Source organism: Abramis brama (assembly GCF_963993115.1).
Source record: "Abramis brama genome assembly, chromosome: 25".
Lineage (NCBI taxonomy): Eukaryota > Metazoa > Chordata > Actinopteri > Cypriniformes > Leuciscidae > Abramis > Abramis brama.
Genome location: NC_139987.1, coordinates 27,258,674 through 27,281,886, shown reverse-complemented (window position 1 = coordinate 27,281,886; position 23,213 = coordinate 27,258,674). Strand labels below are relative to the sequence as shown.

Genomic DNA, 23,213 nt, shown 5'->3' with positions numbered 1-23,213 from the left:
TGGACGGTCCAAAGGTATTTACACCCGACCGGAGTAGAAGTCGGCCACTGCTATAATAAACCATGGGGCTTAATAATAGAATAAGTCAGCTTTTGTTGTCCTCGTACACTCTCAGAAAAAAGGTACAAAAGCTGACACTGGGGCGGTACCCTTTCAAAAGCTACACCTTTGAACCTAAAGAGTGCATATCAGTCACTCAAAGGTACATATTGGTAGCAAAAGTGCATATATTAGTGCCTAAATGGTACATGTTGGAACCTTTTGAAAGGGTACCGTCGACAGCTTTTGTACCTTTTTTCTGGGAGTGTGTGGAAAAGAGCAGCGTGCACATTCTGCCTAATGTCTCACTTAATGCTTCACAGGGGAAAAAAATAATAATAATATTATTTATATGATAAATAATAATAATAATATGATATAATAATGATAATAAAATATATGATTATTTATATGATAAATAAAAACAAATAATATGGCAAAAAAGGTGAGTAAATGATAGCATACTTTTCATTTTAGGATCAAATATTACATTCATATCTGCAAACACAAACAAACAAAATTAAATTCAATATAGCAGATTGATATCTGGTATGAGAATAAGAATAAATTATATATAAAATAAAATAGATGTAATAAATAATTAAAATTACAATATATTTATCTGCAATAATGAAATAATAATAATAATAATAATAATATATATCTAAAACATTAGATATAATAATCATTTATCATAAATAAAATATATATGTGAATTCTTTTTTTAAATAATTATAATATTGATTTGCAATAATGAAATACCCTTGTGTCAGATGATGTTATTCTTCTGTAAAGCCTGAGATGAGACATTAGCAGTATGTGAGAGCATATGAATGATGGATGCTGATTATTTGTGCCAAACTCTAAAAACGGATGATAAACGATGAAATAATAATTATTATTATCAAAATGCACAACACAAATTGAAAGCTTGATTTTCTTCTTTTGGAGTAGAGTAGCAGCAGTGGGCATGAATCAGAAGAAGGGTTTGGAAAATGTCTGTAATGATTACACACACACAGAGAGATGTGAACATCTGCTTTATGCCGCGCTGTCAGCAAACACACCGAGCAAACGGAGCTGGAGAGCATTAGCTTTACGGTGTTATGACTGGAGCCTGAGCGCTGGGACTGAGACACACACTCAGGAGCTTTGAGCTTTCACTCGCTTCAGATCAACGCATCGAGTTCTCCTCGCGTCAGTCCAGCTAATGCATGAGGAAGACAGCGTTCCCGGCGCGTCCACTGGGACACACAGGAGGAAGGTTTCGTTTCCTCACTGCAGACGCACTGGTCGCGCCACCATATTTAGCCAGTCATTCAAGACCGCAGTCTTGCAGACAATTAGAGAAAACACTTTTACTGGGACATGTTGCTTTCTCTCGACTTCTCCATATATATATATATATAAATAAGAGCTGCCAGTACATGCACATCTGGATATCAATTCAAATAATAAATATAGTAGATAATTACTATAATACTACTACTACTAAAATAAAAATGTATAATATATTATGATATATAAAAACATAAATAATAAAAAAAGTATAATATATTCATTTGCAATAATTGAATAATAATAATAATAATACATATTTAATATATATATATATAAATATATATAAATATATATATATATATATATATATATATATATATATGATTAAAATACAAATGGTTAATTTGTAACAATAATAATAATAAATACATATAAAATCTATATGAAAATAATTTTATAATTTTTTTTTTTTTAAATAGACAAATACAAAATTTATAAAAATGAAAAAAGCACAAGTCAAAATTACTAAAACTGTTAAATTATAAAAGCTAATATTCAAATATATAAATTAATAACATAATGGTATATATAAAAATTAAAATATAAAGTAGAATAAATTAATCTGCAATAATGAAATGTGTATATATGTGTGTGTGTGTGTGTGTATATAATAAAATACAAATAAATCTGCAATGTTTATCCTTTTGATCTTTCATTTAAAAAAATCTAAAAATCTAACCTTTCATTGAAGTAAAAGATTTGACAATTATGAAGGATCTGTATGTATGTATGTTTGTTTGTTTGTTTGTTTGTTTGTTTGATGGTATGTATGTATGTATGTATGTATATATATATATAAATAAATAATCAAACTGCAATGTACAAATAATATAATAGTAATAATAAAAATTATAATAATGTACATGGAAATAAATGTATAAAATAAAGCTTATCATACAGTATATAAAACATATTCTATTAGGTAAGTGTGAATTTGAAGCGTGTGTCTTCACATCTGCTGCTCCAGTCAGTCAAGTGTAAATCAGCTCCCATACTTCAATGCACTTTATCAAATCATATTTTGTGATCTGGAAACATTATAAGTAAAGACTCAGCACTACATAACTCATAATAACGCATAAGTATAACCTACCGTATCGGCCACTTCAATCTCATAGACCTTCTGAAGAGACTGTCGCTCGAAGAACACCAGCTTCCCGTTTCCTTCGTCTTTCCTGACCGATGTTCCCGTCAGGAGAAGTTTATCATCCGGGCTGAAGCAGCAGTCCGTCCTGATCCCAGAAAACAGTTAGATTCATAATTATAATTAATCTCAAAATTTGAAATAAAGAGAAAACACGGACAGGTGTTTACATTCATAATGCCTTATAACAATTCATAATCAGCTTCATGAAAAACTGACATGATGCGTACCACTAAACTAACACTATTCAAAATCATTTTAATTCATCAAAATTAGTCTGAAATATAAATATTAGGAGAAAAACTTAAACTTAAAAACTTGCCAACTTGGCATTTGCAACCAAATGAAATATGTGTAAGCGCTAAAATCACAAAAACTAAACAGGAAATTGAAATAATAATAATAATAATAATAATAATAAATAATTTAATAAAATGACTAAAACTTAAACTGAAAATATAAAAATAAAAGCTCAAATATTCATTAGTACTATAGTGGTGGATAAATAATATTAAAATACCACTTTCTAATTCCATGCCTTTTCCAGATATTTCTGATGAACTGAAATGATTTTACAGTGACTGAACTCAAAAAGTCTGAGGAAATCCTTTAAAACTGACCATAACTATATATATATATATTTATTTCAACCATAAAATAACTTTAACAATACTGCAATAAAACTCCATTTACACCCGATTCATGTCCGACACATTATAATGCATTAAATATGTAAAAGGTTAATATTATAACATTATTACATGCTTTATTCTTTCTTTAAAACACCTTTCTTTAAATAAACATCGAGATTTTGCATTCATATGAACGCATAAGGGAGAGTGTATCATAACTTGGGTATCATATTTTTTCATATTTAAAAAATAAATCTATTTCTGTGCCTTCACAAGTTAATTTTAAATGATCCTGAAAGTGACAAATGATTTTTGCAAAACTACTAATATTTCATGCAGCCTCTCAATTAATAGGAGCTCATTAAAGACACATGTATATTATATTATATTACGTTAAATTCTATGATATTATGTTAAATTATATTTTGTTATGTTAAATGCTGTTAAATTATATTATGTTAAATTATATCAAATGATATTATGTTAAATAATTATTATATTATGTTAAATGATATTAAATTATATCAAATGATATTATGTTAAATGGTATTAAATTCTATTATGTTAAGTTATATTATGTTAAATTCTATTATGTTAAATTCTATTGTTAATTTATATTATATTATATTACATTCTATTATGTTAAATGATTTTATATTATATTATGCTAAATTATATCAAATTATATTACGTTAAATTATATTGTTAATTATATTATATTATGTTAAATAATTATTATATTATGTTAAATAATTATTATATTATGTTAAATGATATGAAATTATATTATGTTAAATTATATTAAATTATATTATTTTAAATTGTTAAATTATATTATGTTAAATTATGTTAAATTATATTATGTTAAATTATATTATATTATGTTAAATTATATTAAATCATATAATACATTTAATTATTAATATTTTCTAAATATGTTGGCTAAGAATAGAGATCCATCAGACTGATGTCAGGACACACAATCTGTAAACAATTAATAACAAATTTTCATAACATTATTTGCAGAAGTGTTAAGGGTGTAAACGTTGCGTCTGTTTATGGAAGTTTCCATTTACATGGGAAAGAAGGAGGTCAATCCAGTAACTTGTCCGAGAGGCTTCCTGAAGCTCCGAATGTCCCACGTCTTTAGCGTGTCGTCTCCTGAAAACACACACACACACACACACACACACATAAAACAAGGGTTGGAAGATGACATCACATGATCCCATGATGTCAGAAGGTGCTTTCCTGAATCTGTGTCATTGTCCGTCGGGATGAGTCGGAGAATCGTGACTCTGATGGGATCTCTAGACACGTGCTGACTAACACCATTCAAAGTGTGATTGCCTTCACACACACGGGTCGTTTCCATGCCGGGGTCAAAGGTCACGGTGAGACAAGACCTCCATTATCTGGAGACAATCACGCTTTGTGTTTGTGTCCACCATATTCCCACATATTCAATATATTTTAGCATTTAAAACCCACATATTCAGTTGTCAGGACAGGATAGGGGTGAGCGGTATGAATGAAATCTTATTTCATGGTATGAATAATTTTGATAAATTATGAATATCATCAAACAAGCAGTATATCTGACCATGTAGGCTAAAATGTATTTGCATTGATATACTGTTAATGAGCATCCCGCCATCATGTCGAGAGATGAGGTCATTCAAATTATACTGTTATGATATTTTGCGAAACCGTCACATCCTTTTGGATTTTCCTGGAAAAATCCTTCACACAAAACGTCTACAGGCGTTCATAGACAACCTGAAGTCGGAAGGTCTCGTCGTTTAAGTTTCATTACAAGCTGTTCACACAGTGGCAATAAAAAAAGCGATTAATGCATGAAAATTCTTACAGATAGCACTTTTAAATGTATGAAAAATAATTAAAAATAAAAATTAATTTCAATATGTGGGTTTTAAATGCTAAAAATAGAATTTAAATGTTTTAAATGCAAGAATATATTGAATATGTGAGAATATGCTCAACATAAACACAAAGCGTGATTATATCCAGATAACATGAAACATTTTAATATATATATATATAAATATAAAAACAAAAACTTTTAAACTTATATAAATATTAAATATATATATATACTGTATATTATTAAACAATTAGATAAATATAAAAATAATAAAATTAATCAAATTAATCAAATTAATTTAAAGTGTGTGTGTGTGTGTGTGTGTGTATATATGTCATGTTTTTAAAAAATGTATACAGTGTATATTAATAAAATTCATAAATAAAACAAATACACTTAAAAAAGTTTAAATCAATTAGATAAATAATTATAATGCGAAAATTTTAAGTGTAATTAAATTCCGTATTTACACACACATACATTAATTTTTATATATATATATATATATATATATATATATATATATATATATATATATATATATATATATATATATATACACACACATATACATATACACATATACATATATACAAACATATACATACACACACACATATATATATATATATATATATATATATATATATATATATATATATATATATATATATATATATATATATATATATATATATATATATATATATATACACATACACATATATATACACACACATATACATATACACATATACATATACATGTATACAAACATATACATACATATATATAAACATTGTATATATGCCAAAGAACGTTATTCCTTGTCGTAACGTGTTTTCTCTGTATTTTCAGATTATATAAAGAGCTCAGCAGAATCTGTTCTAGCGTCTCTTATCTACAGTATCAGACAGTATCTCAGACTCTCACCTCCTCGAGACGCCAGAGTCACTCCGTCGTAGGAGAACGAGAGGCAAGACGTGTCCGACCCGGGAGCGTGAGCCTGGCGGCAGTGGAACTTAGTGTGGACCTGGAGCAGAACACAACTAAACATTAATTCAGTTCACGGTTACTTGTGTATAATTTGTAGTCCACATTACAATTTACAGTGATCTGTTATCAGAGGAAACGGTCTTAGTTATGCATTTCAGAAATGTACATAACAGTTAGCTAAAAAGGTATTAATTTAAACAATGTAATAATTTAATGCAGATACAATGAGCTCATTGAAGTAATGAAGACTTGTTTGATTATTTTTAACATTATTTTGATTATGACATTTAGAAAATATAGCATTGGTGGATGTTGATTCAGAGTTTGCGTCGTCTGAAGTCTTCATTAGAGAAACATCGAGTACATTAGGAGGAGGACCTTTCAACACATCTCAGAACGAGACCTGCGCTCCATTAATACACACAAAGACCTTTCACACACCGACGTCTGCAGGCCATGAGGTTTTCATCTGCAGAACGAGTGAAAAACAACATCACACTTGACTCTGAAACCGCTTCGTTCTTGGAAGTGTCACTCAGAGCAGGGCTTTCTGATGCGCCGCCATCCTTCATCCCGTCTCTCATGTTAAACATCAACACAAGGACTGAGAACGAGAACTATATAAACCTAAACCTTTTAAAGCGGAGAGCCTCTTCTAGAGCTCCTGTCTCCTCAGCCGAGACTTTAGCCTGAGTTACACAAGAGTGTGTGATCTAATGAACAGACACTTCAGACACACTACACTAATAGATTTCAAATCTATTGGTTTTTGTCACTTTTTTATTAGCAGGATAGTGAAGAGCTGTAACAAACTACAAAAAATAAATAATTATGTATTTCATACATTTATGAAATAAAATCATAAAAATTTAAATAAATAAAAAATCTAAAACTTATGAAAATAAATTAAACAAATAAAAATTGGGGGATATTACAATGAATGAAATATCATTACAATAAATCAAATGAAATAAACAGATGATAAATAAATAAATTCACTCATGTGGGGAAAAAATGATGAAATATAAATTAAATATATTTAATATTTCAATATGTTATATAATTAAAATAAAATTAAATGAATGAATGAAAAACAGATAAAAAAACGCATAAATAAATAAATACATCCACTCATAGGATCTCAATGGGGAAAAATTAATTAAAGACAATTAAAATAATTGAAATAAATGAAAAAGATTAAATAAATAAACACATGATCTCAATGGGGAAAATTATAATGAGTTCAATAGAATTAAACCAAATAAATATAAATAAAATCAAATAAACAGATGAAATAAAATATATATTAATTAATTCAGTCATAGGATCTCAATGGGGAAAATAAAATGAATTAAATATAATTAAAATAATAAATCAAGTAAAATAAATGAAATAGATTAAATAAAATCATAAATAAATTACAAATATATATATATATATATATATATATATATATATATATATATATATATATATATATGTATGTATGTATGTATGTATATATATATATATAAAAACACACATGAATTAAATATAATCTTAATTAAAGATTTCTCCTATAAGCAGAAGTCAGCAGGACTTTGAGAGCATCTGACACAGACTCCACTGCTTTTAAAGCCCGAGCGAGAGGTTTCTGAGCTCCACTAGTCTGATCAATACCAGTTTGAGTGTCCTCAATGTCACAAACCATGAAGAACAGAGCAATCTGACCAGAACATCACAGTCTCGGGTCATGAAACACAATATGAACTCAATACATGATCAAAGCGTCTATGATTCATCAAAATATATTTCTCATTTCACAATGTCAGGCAAACCCTCTGACTGGCTCTACCAGAAGAGAAAATCCATCAGGGTCAGTATCATTGATATAATATATAAATGTGTCAATATAGCATTTTTTAAAGTCGCCCTGTAGTCAGTTTTATCCCTTAAAACTAATCTTTGATCACTAAAATTACATGTTTTTCTTTGAAAAAATATTCTTCATGCCTTAAAATAGCTTGAATGTAACTCGACACCCTCGCCTCATTTAGTATGCGCGGTTCTATGAATATGCAAATGAGCCCCGCCTCCACTCACTCACTCAGAGATCCACTGGTTGACGATCACACGTTGATCTGATTGGTTACAAGGTAGTTTGTGACGTCAGAAACACCAGCGATTTCAAAGCGTGTTTTTGAGACTGTCTTTGGTTCACTGCAGTTTTAAGGAGAAAATACTCAGCAATGGAGTCGACTTATGAATTTACACATGGTTTGTCTTAAAGCACATTAAAAACACCACTAGACATATAAACAACTTTAAAAGCTGGATTTACACCACGGGGTGACTTTAAGATTTTGTTTTTAGTTATTTTAGTACATCAAGTTAAACTAAATGAAAATGAGAAATGCTGCCTTGGCAACTAGCTGAAACAAAATAACCTTTCATATATTTTTTATTTTAGCTAATGTTTATTTTATTTCAAGTCATCATGACATTTTTTTTTTTTTTCATGGTTTTGGTCTGGTTAGAATTTGCTTCGTAACACGAGTGCCAAAGTCCACAAACCTGGAGCTGAAGAAACGGCTTCAAAGAACCTGACGCTGCGAAAACATCTAAAGTGCTTCCAAACCACGACACTGTCTTCTGTGAACATTACCACTAACTCATTTACATCACACAGGCTACACTGTGAAGCAGAAGTATCTGAAATGATGGTTTAAATGAAAAGAGAAAATAAATCAATCATCAGTCAGGGAGACTGGGGCAAGTTGTCACAGGTCAATATCTCAAAAACAAAAGGTTTACTTGCATGAATGCTTGTTTTCTCTATCAGTGCTCATCTATGTAATTTCAAGCATCTAGAACATTCAATTGTGACATCATATCATTGCCTTAATTATTATAAAGTTCTGTCCAATGTTAATTCTATGGGATTTCTGGACGGAAATTCTACGCGCAATCGCTTATTTAAAAAAAAAAAAGTCATAGCAGTGTTGTCACGACAAACAGTGCGGGATGAGTTATATATCAACATTTGTACGGAAGGAAGAAGTATGCGAGATAGTAACAGTGATGCTTCACAATGACCACTAATTATTGTTTAAATAAGTATGTGTTAGAGCTGCACGATTATGGATGAATTAACGATTTTTATGTTTCAAATAAAGATAATGATTCTGAACAGACGGACAACTCAGCAAAATAACGTCATTTACTAGAGGTTCTGACAAAATGTCAATTGCTGCAGTCTATTTAAAAATGTTTAATTAAACTGAATTATTTTTTTTAAATCGGGTGATTCAATGACTAGATGAATCAGCACTTTTGAACAAATCTCTTGAATGAATGATTCAATGACTCACTCATAAAGACTTCACTTGTTTCATTACTAGATGAATCAGCGTTTTTGAACAAATCTCTTGAATGAATGATTCAATGACTCACTCATAAAGACTTCACTTGTTTCATTACAGGATGAATCAGCGTTTTTGAACAAATCTCTTGAATGAATGATTCAATGACTCACTCATAAAGACTTCACTTATTTCATTACTAGATGAATCAGTGTTTTTGAACAAATCTCTTGAATGAATGATTCAATGACTCACTCATAAAGACTTCAGTTGTTTCATTACAGGATGAATCAGCGTTTTTGAACAAATCTCTTGAATTAATGATTCAATGACTCACTCAAAGACTTCACTTGTTTCATTACTGAATGAATCAGTGTTTTTGAACAAATCTCTTGAATGAATGATTCAATGACTCACTCATAAAGACTTCAGTTGTTTCATTACAGGATGAATCAGCGTTTTTGAACAAATCTCTTGAATGAATGATTCAATGACTCACTCATAAAGACTTCACTTGTTTCATTACTGGATGAATCAGTGTTTTTGAACAAATCTCTTGAATGAATGATTCAATGACTCACTCATAAAGACTTCACTTGTTTCATTACTGGATGAATCAGCGTTTTTGAACAAATCTCTTGAATTAATGATTCAATGACTCACTCATAAAGACTTCACTTGTTTCATTACTGGATGAATCAGCGTTTTTGAACAAATCTCTTGAATGAATGATTCAATGACTCACTCATAAAGACTTCACTTGTTTCATTACAGGATGAATCAGCGTTTTTGAACAAATCTCTTGAATGAATGATTCAATGACTCACTCATAAAGACTTCAGTTGTTTCATTACAGGATGAATCAGCGTTTTTGAACAAATCTCTTGAATGAATGATTCAATGACTCACTCATAAAGACTTCACTTATTTCATTACTAGATGAATCAGTGTTTTTGAACAAATCTCTTGAATGAATGATTCAATGACTCACTCATAAAGACTTCAGTTGTTTCATTACAGGATGAATCAGCGTTTTTGAACAAATCTCTTGAATTAATGATTCAATGACTCACTCATAAAGACTTCACTTGTTTCATTACTGAATGAATCAGTGTTTTTGAACAAATCTCTTGAATGAATGATTCAATGACTCACTCATAAAGACTTCAGTTGTTTCATTACAGGATGAATCAGCGTTTTTGAACAAATCTCTTGAATGAATGATTCAATGACTCACTCATAAAGACTTCACTTATTTCATTACTAGATGAATCAGTGTTTTTGAACAAATCTCTTGAATGAATGATTCAATGACTCACTCATAAAGACTTCACTTGTTTCATTATTGGATGAATCAGCGTTTTTGAACAAATCTCTTGAATGAATGATTCAATGACTCACTCATAAAGACTTCACTTGTTTCATTACTGGATGAATCAGTGTTTTTGAACAAATCTCTTGAATGAATGATCAAATGACTCACTCATAAAAATTTCACTTGTTTCATTACTGGATGAATCAGTGTTTTTGAACAAAACTCTTGAATGAATGATTCAATGACTCACTCATAAAGACTTCACTTATTTCATTACTAGATGAATCAGTGTTTTTGAACAAATCTCTTGAATGAATGATTCAATGACTCACTCATAAAGACTTCACTTGTTTCATTACTAGATGAATCAGCGCTTTTCTCTTGAATTAAAGATTCAATGACTCATAAAGACTTCACTTGTTTCATTACTAGATGAATCAGTGTTTTTGAACAAATCTCTTGAATGAATGATTCAATGACTCACTCATAAAGACTTCACTTGTTTCATTACTGGATGAATCACTGTTTTTGAACAAACCTCTTGAATGAATGATTCAGCAACAAATACATTTTTTAACAGTCACTTGTCGCCACCTAGTGGTGTAACGATGTAATTGATACAATCCTTATTTGAAGCATCAAGTTACTTTTTAAAGGTGGTTTGCTCTATTTTGATCGCTACAGTGACTTCAGTATATATTTCTGAACTATAATCTTTTATCCCAGTTCTTCTGTGATAATCTGAATATTTGTAACACAAAAAGTGGCTGAAAAGACTGTTTGTGAAGCCGTTTCATACATGATAACGTCTCTCTCTACATCAGCGGCAGCGCAAACGCAGATCTGAATGTTTCGCTGTGATTTTGTCAAAGGTTTAATAGACACAGGCGAATCGTTGTCATTTAGGAAGAGATTGCATGGGTGTTTGAATCAAGATCACGATCTTTTAACGATTAATCGTACAGCTCTAGTATGCGTTTAATGTGATGCGTTTCTGCTCCAGACATGAACGATTCCTCAAACCATGTGTTTTTTGTGGAAAAATAGTGTTTGGAATGACATAATGGTGAGTAAATAATGAACTTACATAATTTGTGAACTCTTTTTCCTGGTTGGTAACAGTGGAAACGTTCAATAGGGCTTATTTTCTGCAGGCAAAACACAGTTTGAGTCTCTACAGAAACTGGCTTGCAAAAATAAACCCACCATGAGAGGTTTTCATTGGAGTCGTGACAACTAGCCCCGCTCAATTAAAACAAATGAAGAGTAATGGAAACTATAGCCAGTTTATGGATGGAGAAGCAAAAAAAAGTGCCAAAACACGACCTGAGGACATGAAGGAACGACACGATTCACACACTCCCACAAAAGTGAGAGACGGAGGGAAAAAAAACGAGGAACAGAAATATCAGCAGAGAGACAGAGTCAAAGAAGGGAAGCTGAAGTGTGTTTGTACGTTCGAACACTCACAGAGGAAGTCATAGACCTGGAACGAGCAGATAACGCGGCTTCACACACACGATTACGTGTTCCTGAACCGTCCTCGCCGCGACGCTCTTCGCCAAACCAATTTACTTCTGCATAATTGTGGGTGTTTATCAGCGTTTCTCCACCTGCTCGCGCGGCCAGTGAAGCGTGGCTCTGCTGATTACCCAGCATTCACTAGGGCCAAACCAGCTTAATTAAATCACGACGTGGCTGGGAAAGTTGTGTCACTCGAAACGAAGGACGTCCCGGCGCTCCTCGTAACGTCTGTCAAGTGTCTAAGACAATGAACCTGAAAGACAACTGATGTTATTAACTATCTCTGGTCTTACGGTGTACGATTCATCACTGTATGTTACTGTACGATTCATCACTGTATGTTACTGTACGATTCATCACTGTATGTTACTGTACGATTCATCACTGTATGTTACTGTAAAGGAAAAGGCATGTTTTCATAATCACTAAAATAATAGTAAAGCAGAGCTTCTCAGTCAGGAGCCTTAGATAACTTCAGACGGGGCCGAGGGATGAGGGAAATAAAATCAAATAATAAAATAAAATAATGAATCTTATGTATTAAAATAATCAGTAACACTTTACAATAAGTTCTATTTGTTAACATTAGTTAACATGAACTAACAATGAAAAATACTTGTGTATTAATAAGTGTATTAATCTTAATGTTAATTTCAACATTTACTAATACATGTTTAAAATATATCTGTGAGCTAACATGAACTAAAAATGTATTGTATTTTTATTAACTAATTTTAATAAAGATTAATAAATTATTTAAGTATAGCTCATAGCAAAGCCACAAAATTAATTGTGGTTGATTAATTTAACATCTCTCTCAGTTTGTGTTAATAAAATAAGCAGCTTTGTCATTATTTCAACATAAATACTGAGAGAAAAAAAATGGTAACACTTTACTTGAAGCCTTTATGTATAATGCATTATAAAGGTATTCATAATGTACGTTATTATGCATTATATCTCATTATAAATAATTGTAATCAAAGTTAAAATGCATTATAATATTTGCAGATGCTTCTAAAACTGATTGTTTGTCATGTGTTTTAATGCATTAAACTTTCTAAAGGTGTAACAATGAATAGATAAGTATTATAATGTATTATAACTGGTTAAAATTTTTCATAAGATCATGCACTAAGGTGCATATATATATGCATATAATGCATAATATATAAAGGCTTTAAGTAAAGGGTTACCATATATTTTAGCCTTTATAGGGGCCTTCGAGTTAAAGACTCGAGAACCTGAAATCTGAACTGGAAAACCCCATTAAACATCAGCACATGTAACTGACATCTATAACACATCAACAATTAATGCATTATACTGTATCTTATAAATAATTATAACCAAAGTTAAAATGCATTATAATATTTGCAGATGCATCTAAAACTCATTGTTTGTCATGTGTTTTAATGCATTAAACTTTCTAAAGGTGTAACAATGAATAGATAAGTATTACAATATATTATAACTGTGGTTACAATTTTTCATTAGATCATGCAATAAGGTTCAGAATTAATGCATTAAAAATACTTTTATAATGCATAATATATAAAGGCTTTAAGTAAAGTGTTACAAAATATTTTAGCCTTTATAGGGGCCTTCGAGTTAAAGATGTTGAGAACCGCAGTATCGAATTCTGAACCGGAAAACCCCATTAAACATCAGCACATGTAACTGACATCTATAACACATCAACAATTAGTGCAAATCAACTGGATATAGATCCACACTCGAAATCCCCAGCGTGAAACATCCGGCCCGACACCTACTTGTGTTTCAGGAGCACAACACAGCCCTGTTTCTGTTCAGAGGAGTCCTGGGGTTCGTCTCGCGCCAGACACACACACACTCACACACACGAGGTCACGCTTGCTAGAAGAAGGGCATAAAGAAAACGTCCTGATTATTGTTGACAAGACGTATCCAGGCCCCTTCGTCCCAGAATCCCGTTCAGAGGCCGGCTCGGGTTTCCAGGCCTGATTACCAGCGCGAGCTTGAGAAACGTCCATCATCTGTCATCACTAACAGCATGATAGACATCACACACTGGAGATTTCACACACCGGATCCTCTTCAACACTGAAGAGATCGTTTGCTCTTAGGTAGAAAATGTGCTGTAACTGAAGCCAAATGTGAGGGCAAGCGGAGTTCAGATCCACCTGCCATCTCTGTTCAGTTCAACTCTTATCAAAGCAAGCAAATATAATCATAGACAAATATGCAACTTCCAGGAATGAATGCAAGGTGTGTTTTCAAGGTACCATGTTGATACAATATGAACTGAGTTGGCAAGTTCAAATCTTAAGAAGAGATTTAGAAACTTCAAGTCTCCCTGTGGTGAAAGTCAAGCTTTTAATGTTGTTTATGTGTCTATGTGGTGTTTTTAATATGCTTTAAGACAAACCATGTGTAAATTCATAAGTCGACTCCATTGCTGAGTATTTTCTCCTTAAAACTGCAGTGAACCAAAGACAGCCTCAAAAACACGCTTTGAAATCGCTGGTGTTTCTGACGTCACAAACTACCTTGTAACCAATCAGATCAACGTGTGATCGTCAACCAGTGGATCTCTGAGCTGAGTGAGTGAGTGGAGGCGGGGCTCATTTGCATATTCATAGAACCGCGCATACTAAATGAGGCAAGGGTGTCGAGTTACATTCAAGATATTTTAAGGCATGAAGGAAAAAAACTTTTAAATATGTAATTTTGGTGATCAAAGATGAGCTTTAAGGGATAAAATGATTGACTACAGGGGGACTTTAACTCTTTGTTAGTTCATGTTACCTAATGCATAATATTAATGTAATGCGTTATCACTGTTTTGCATTAACTCTTTTCTCAATGGCATGTTCAAAACAGGCGGTCTCTATCTGCAGCGTTCGGGACACGAGAACAACGAACAGTTCAAGCTAATAATGAACAGGAGCCGCTCTCGCTCTTCATCGTCTGAGGTGAACGTTCAAGTGTGAACAAACTCAGCCAGATGTGACACCAGCAGCTGGAGGAAAACAATCAGATCACGAGAGATGGATATGTGCTTTCTCTCAGAGCGGCTTACGTCAGTCCTCGGTGTAATCGCTCTCTGTGATTCATTTCTCTGATTAAAAGAATAGGATCATCTGTTAAGATTTGACGAGCAGCTGCAGAAATATGGCCGTTTCTAGTGATGCAACGGATCACAAAATTCACAGATCAGATCATTTAAGTTTTTTGAGCCACAGATCGGATAATTTTTCGGATCAGCAAAAAAATTAAATAACAATAAAATATATTCGGGGGGGGGGGGGGGGGGGGGGGGGTTACTTTGCTTTTCATTTATTATTTAAAGCTCACTTGAAGTTCTTCGACACCACATCAAAAACTACTAGCCTAACTGATAAAGCTCAAACATTATTAAATACAAGTGAACAGTCAGTAATAAAATAAGAACAAACACACAAATTACAAGCAGAGATTAATACTAAATAACAAAGTTACAGTCTAACAGTTGTATTCAGGTGCAGAAATGAATAATTAAGCCTAAATGTAAAATAACACTGTTCACTGTAGAAATTAAATATAGGTTCATCTTTGCTAAAGCTGTATTTTGTTGTTTTATTAACATTAATGACAGACGACAGCGGGAATATTAGGCTACTGTCACTTTAAGAGCGAATGAACTGATAAACATCCGGTTTCTTCCTCCACTGTTCACTCATGACAGAACCGAGAGAATACTCGCTGAGATATTGAGGGTATTTAGACATCATTGTGTGTGTGTGTCTGTTCAAGAGCAAGGGAATGCAAATGAGGAATCAATTCTGTGTTTGAGCTCCATCTGAAACACACACACTCTCTCTCTCTCTCTCTCTCTGTGTGTGTGTGTACGGTTGTGCGCACAGATAACATGCAAGTCCCGAGTTTCGCCTCTTCTTCTGCGTTTAAAATTGTTTGAATGTGTAAATTGGCAAGACAAAACACGTCCAAATGATGGTTAAATTTAGCAGTTAATCCACGAATCACATGTGCCGAACCGTGGGAGCCGATCCGTACGGATCACGGATCAACTGTTTCACACAGAGGCAACTATCCCAGGCTACAGTTGTGCTGACTTTATCAGCCCTGGCCGAGGAAGAAACCAAACCCATGCAGGCGTTCACAGCTCGAGACATGTGACCCCCGGAAGACACGAGCGGCTGATTGGATGTTTCCGTGTGTTGAGTTTCAGGGTGTGTTTGTTCTACGGGAAGATTAACAGATGAACAGAGGAAGTGCATCAAAGAGCACAAAACAACAACGAACATCTTAATATGTCTGAGACACACATGAATCAATGCATTTTACTGCACACTTACTCATAGTTATTAGTTGCACCTTTAAAAGAGTATAAAGCATTAAAAACACATGATCTACACCCAATTCTGTGTTTTTATATCATGTTTTAATGCATTATAATCTAATGGTGTAACTGTGAATAGATACTGAATAGTTTACAACCAATTCCATGTGCTTTTAAAAGCAGTATTGTATTTTAACACTTTAAAACCATAAATAGAGAAGTACTATAATTTTATACATGTAATAGAATATGCAATAAAATATATAATTATACATAATAAAAATAAAAATGAAAACATTTAATGATATGGAAACGTATTATTATTGTTAATTTATATCTATATAAAATATTATACGTAGTTATGTAACTATAAATAATATTATATGTATTATATATAGGTTATGTAATATAGGTTATGATTATAATTGGAAAGATATAATGCAATTTAAATTAGTAAAATTATTTATTATTATTATTTAACCAATTTCGTGTACTGTATCAAGTTTTAATGCATTATGTAAGTACTATAATAATAATTGCATTAACAATAACAGTGCATAATATAATATGTAATACAATATATAATTATTATATTATATATACATAGTACTACATATAGTTATAGGTAATTATATATGTAGTATATTATATAATTATATAACCATATAATTTAAATGAGCTTACAATTTTAAATGGAAAGAAATAATGCAATTTATAAATTATTTACATATTATGCGTTTTAATGCATTAGACTACTAAAATGTACAATTATATACAGTATAATAATATAATTTGAGGTTACAATTAATGTTAAACAAAATAAAAACATAAATATGTTGATTTATATAAAATGATATGAAAGGCATGATGTTAAAGAACGGTCAAAGTCGGAGCTGATCTATTCAGAAACACACGCTGACGTCAGGTGACTGAAGATAAGACCTCAGCAGACACGAGGTCACGACCCCGTAATCAATGTCCAATCATCCAGAGGATCTCTCCTCAGGAGCACATCTGTCCTTCCCAATATCTCTGTGGATGAGATCAAGGTCTGGCACATGGATCGTGTCTGTCTGCATTCTGTGTTCATGAGCTCTAGATGTCAGAGAGCAGTGCCGGTCTAACCAGCCCAGGCCTCCTGATTAACAAGTGCTCATACTTACACAACTGCACAGTCAAAAACATGGGTTATTTGTTTAACCCAACCGTTGGGTTACACATATTGGGTCAATATGTTGGGTTATTTTCCAAAAATATTGGGTCATTTTTAAAAGCATTGGGTCATTTCTAGAAATAACCTTGACATAAACTGTCAACTATAGTTGTTCTGTGCTGCTGATTTGACAGACCGTTTGTAGGTTTATGAAACACTGAGCATGAGCCCTCTCTTATAGGGCCCTGTGAATTCAGTTCATTTTTTCCCCAAATTCCTCATTTTTTTCCTCAAATTAAGTTTTTCTGTTTTAAAGTTTCTGGATTACGTTTTATTTCTTTTTTTGGATTTTTTCATGGATTAGGACTGAAATCAAAAAACAAATTAATTTAAAGCCAATTTATAAAAAAAAGTAACAATTTTAAATTTTAGGTATAATTCAAATGTGCTTCATTTTTTTTACCCCCAAATTCTGTTTTATTTTAAATTTTTCTGTTTATTATTATTATTATTATTATTTCAATAACATTTTTCTGGATTCTGTTTTAATGATTAAATAAAATTGTAGTAGTCAAAAAGCATGTATAATTAATTTAAAATAATGAAACGTACAATTCAACAACAATTTATTAAAAGTATAACAAAAATTACATTTTAAGATCCTTATAAAATTGTCTTTACTCCCCAAAAAAAATTAAAAATTTTTTTTTCAAAATTGCTTTTTTAAAAATATATTTCTGGATTTCCTTTTAATGGTTTAATAAATTTTAATAAGCAAAAAGAAGTCTATTTTTTAAAACTTTAATAAACTAAATGTATTAAAAGACCCCTATGAAATATTTTAAGAAATTTTGTGTTTTAATCTTTCTTGATTTAGGATTTAATACGAATGCACCATCAAAAACAGTGTAATCAAATGAAGGCATAAATTTTTTTTTAAATGCAATCAAATTAAAACTTTTATTTTTTAGCAAACAAAGTGCTGCACAATACTGTTAAAACAAAGTGAAGTTTTAATGATTGTATTATTAATAATGTTACTTTGAGAAGTACATTCTACCGTAACAATTTCTTCAAGTTAAACTGAACTTTTATTTTGGCGGGTTGTAGTTTTAGTTGAGTTTTGAATTTCTGTGCTGAAGTGAGATCATGAAGTTCATGTGTTTATGACGGCAGACGCTGAAAACACCACGAGTTTGAGTATCAATTCAATTCTTTTGTGTTTGAATATTCACAGACACCAGTCCATATCCCCATTTGATTAAGTGTACAGCCCTACTTTTCATTTATTCATCCAAAATTTGGCAAATTCAGTGACATTCCGTGTTATACAGTAAATCCCATTTTTATGAGCGGATCGACTTCCTCAAAAGCCGGTGCTGCGGTCACCGATTCAGCGACGGACCCTCGAGGAACGGGCTGTTATTATAAGCTGCTGGGGAATGCTGGGTAAATATTTAGTCTGACAGAATAAGCAGTAATAAATCACAGAAGGTACGAGTGCACGCTCGGCAGAGTCATCTGTTCACACGCTGGATCACGTGACACATTACGCGCTCCGCATGTGTTCACTTCGTGACACATCATTTCAATATGTCTCGTTTGGGTGATTAGATCATTTTCATATCTGGTGAACTCTTAATGGATTTCAGCGACGACATAAAGGAGGCAAATTTCATTGCTTTTCCATAAACACTAGACATGGATCCGTCTCTGAAGAACGCAGCACACATGAGCCGCTATCTGGACAGGATCGGTTTCACATAATCTGTGTTGTGAGACGGGAAGTTCAGTGGCGTGTCGTAGTTCACGTGTGCTATAATACCAGGAATCCATTAGACAGTGCAGCACTCCGGCTATATCACACACACACACACACACACACACACAACGCAAATGTTTTCTGCACTTTCTCCACTGGTGAATCTCACAAGAACCGGTCCAGGGCACATTTCACCCAAACTACTTTAACATATATATTCAGCATAAAGAAAATTAATCAATTAATCAATTTTGCATGCATGCAGGATTAAATTTTGAATAAAACTTTGTAATTTAAATTTATTTAAAAAAAACATTTGTGCATAAAAATTAATTTTGCACAAAGAAAAAAATAAATTGCATAAAGAAAAATTTAATTAATATTACATAAAGGCAATTTACATTAAAAAAAGAAAACTAATTAATTCATCAATTTTGCATGCATGCATGATTAAATAAATACTTTTTGCCTAAAAATATGAAGAAACAAAGAAATGTAAAAAAAAAAAATTTTTGCACAAAGGAAGAAATTAATATTGCATAAATAAATAAATGTTTATACATAAAGGCAATTACATATTGTATAAATAAATATAAAGGAAGACAATCAAATAAATAGATGTTGTACAATAAAATCAATGTTTTTGTAAATAAATAAGTAAATAAAGCATAGAAAATAAAATCTATTTTAGGACCATTATGATTTTTTGACCTGTGACATTTCAAGGAAATACTTTACATATTTTTATTTTTTTTATTTTTTTTTAAAGTATTTTACAAGTGGTAATGCATGAGATGTGTTTTGGGTGTAAATGTTTTTAATTGCAAATGTCACAATGCAAAAGAAGTCTCACATTTTTAACCCAATGTTTGCGGTTGTCCATATCTGAAACAACACAGCATTTTTTAGAGTGTAGACTTCATGTTCTCTACGCAAAATCTTTTTTCTTTATGTGAAATATGACCTGACATGTTTCGTGAGACCCACAAAAAAAAAAAATCAATGCAAACAAACAATGCAAAATGTGAATGCATTGAAGAAAAGCACATATAATAAGCTCTACGTGAACTGGGTCAGTCAGAAGCCGCATGTACAGATGACTGACGTCGTACAGTGAGCGTGAAGGTTAACAGAACATCTTCAACATCTGAACATCTCCTTTAAAAGCGAGTAAAGCGTGTCGCTCAGTGCACACGAGACAGACGTGTGTGTGTGTCCTGATATATTCACATTCACACCCAGTGAAGCCTGTCCAGCCTGATGGGCTTTTAATGCACTGAAACACACACACACACACACACACACACACACACACACACACACACACACAGTCTGGTGCACTATCTTTGTGAGGACTCTCCATAGGCGTAATGGTTTTTATACTGTACAAACTGTATATTCTATCCCCTTACACTGCCCCTATCCCTAAACCTACCCATCACAGGAGACATTCTGCATTTTTACATTTTCAAAAAAACTAATTCTGTATGATTTATAAGCTTTTGTACCCATGGGGACCTCAATTTAGGTCCCCACGGTGACACGAGTCCCCATGAGTCTGTGTGCATTCAGGTTTAAGTCCCCACCGGTGTAGAAAAACATGTCCACACACACACACACACACGCGCGCGCTCTGAGTTAACTTCACATTCCTGCTACCAATTAAAGCCTCGTCCTCAGACTTAATGACGCTGATGGCTTGCGACAGGCCAATTCAACATCTTGCTTTTCTAGAGCTTTGTTTAGAAAGAAAAGTTATTAAAGGAAGGAGAACAAAAAAAAGTGTTTTGAATAACAGCTTAACACCTGCGGTGAGAAAGAGCCTCGGCTGGTTTCGCTTCAGCACCAGATTTGGACGCCACATGGTGACCGGCACAGCAAGATGGTTTATCAGCATTATTTGTGTTATATTTATATTATTATTTTATTTATAGACATGTTTGTTTGGTCAGGATATCATATATATGATTATAATTTTTTTTTATTATATTTTATAATATTTATAGTTTTTCCTTATTAAATTTTTTTTTTGTATAATAAACAATCTTAGTGTGTGTGTGTGTGTGTGTGTGTGTGTGTGTGTGTGTGTGTGTGTGTGTGTATATATATATATATATATATATATATATATATATATATATAAAAATATATATACATATATATAAATAAATAATAAAGCAATACACAAATTACCAATATACAAATTAAATATTTGTATTTAATGTATAACTATACAAATAATATTTTAAATAAAATATTAATAAAGACATGTAAACCTTATAATACTATATATTAATTATAATTTTTGTGCTATATATATATACACACACACACACATATATCATTTAAAATATTTCATCTTTAATAGATATAATATAATATATATTTTTTATTTAATATATATAATATTTAATAGTATTTAATATTTTATCATTATTTTAGTATTAAAGTTTTTGTTTCATGTTTATTGGTGCATAATAATATAATATAATATAATATAATATAATATAATTTATAATATAATATAATATAATATAATATAATATAATATAATATAATATAATATAATATAATATAATATGGGCTGTGAAATGATTAATCGTGATTAATCGCATCCAAAATAAAAGTTTGTGTTCACATCATATGTGTGTGTGTACTGTGCATAATTATTTTGTATATATAAATACACACACATGCATGTAATATAATATAATATAATACATGTATTGCTGTATTATATAGAAATGCTGCTGTATTCAGAGTTGGAGAACAGATCTGAGACTCATTCACCAGGCAAGGACTGTAAACTTTCCACGCTTGTTGGGAATGAAGTTTGTGAAGAATGTGGCAACAACATCCATCAAGTCGTCACGTCATGGGAAAGGACTAAAACTTTAACTACACCTACTCAATCTTTTAAAATTGCTTTAGGAGGAGTTTGTAAAGGTCTTCAGCAGCACAGAGAACACAGTTAAACACTGAGCTGTGAATCTCTCTCTCTCTCTCTCTCTATTATATTATAATTGATAAGCCTCTCTATCTCTCTCACACTCTCTTTCTCTCACTCACTCACTCTCATATTATAATTGATAAGCCTATCTCTCACTCTCACTCACTATTATATTATAATTGATAAGCCTCTCTCTCTCACTCTGTCACTCTCTCACTCTGTCACTCACTCACTCTGTCACTCACTCACTCTATAATTGATAAGCCTATCTCTCACTCTCACTCACTATTATATTATAATTGATAAGCCTCTCTCTCTCACTCTGTCACTCTCTCACTCTGTCACTCACTCACTCTATAATTGATAAGCCTATCTCTCACTCACTATTATATTATAATTGATAAGCCTCTCTCTCTCACTCTGTCACTCACTCTGTCACTCACTCTGTCACTCACTCTGTCACTCACTCACTCACTCGCTCTATAATTGATAAGCCTCTCTCTCACTCACTATTATATTATAATTGATAAGCCTCTCTCTCTCACTCTGTCACTCACTCACTCACTCACTCACTCACTCACTCACTCACTCACTCACTCACTCACTCACTCACTCACTCACTCACTCACTCACTCTGTCACTCTGTCACTCACTCACTCACTCTGTCACTCACTCACTCACTCACTCTATAATTGATAAGCCTCTCTCTCACACTCGCACACACACTCTCTCTCTCACTCTCTCTCTCTCACACTCTCTCTCTCACTCTCTCTCTCTCTCTCACTCTCTCTCTCTCACTCACTCTCT

At 32.0% G+C, this 23,213-nt stretch overlaps 1 protein-coding gene across 1 annotated transcript in view; it reads right to left on the bottom strand.

Annotated features, from left to right (window-relative positions):
* wdr70 (WD repeat domain 70) overlaps positions 1-23,213 on the bottom strand; it is a 91,271-nt gene that overhangs the window by 28,190 nt on the left and 39,868 nt on the right. Inside the window, exons 11-13 of the mRNA XM_084103925.1 lie at positions 5,975-6,074; positions 4,233-4,317; positions 2,474-2,612 (exon numbers count right to left, since the gene is read on the bottom strand). Of these exons, the coding sequence (XP_083960051.1) occupies positions 2,474-2,612; positions 4,233-4,317; positions 5,975-6,074 (324 nt within the window). The remainder of the gene's footprint in view (positions 1-2,473; positions 2,613-4,232; positions 4,318-5,974; positions 6,075-23,213) is intronic.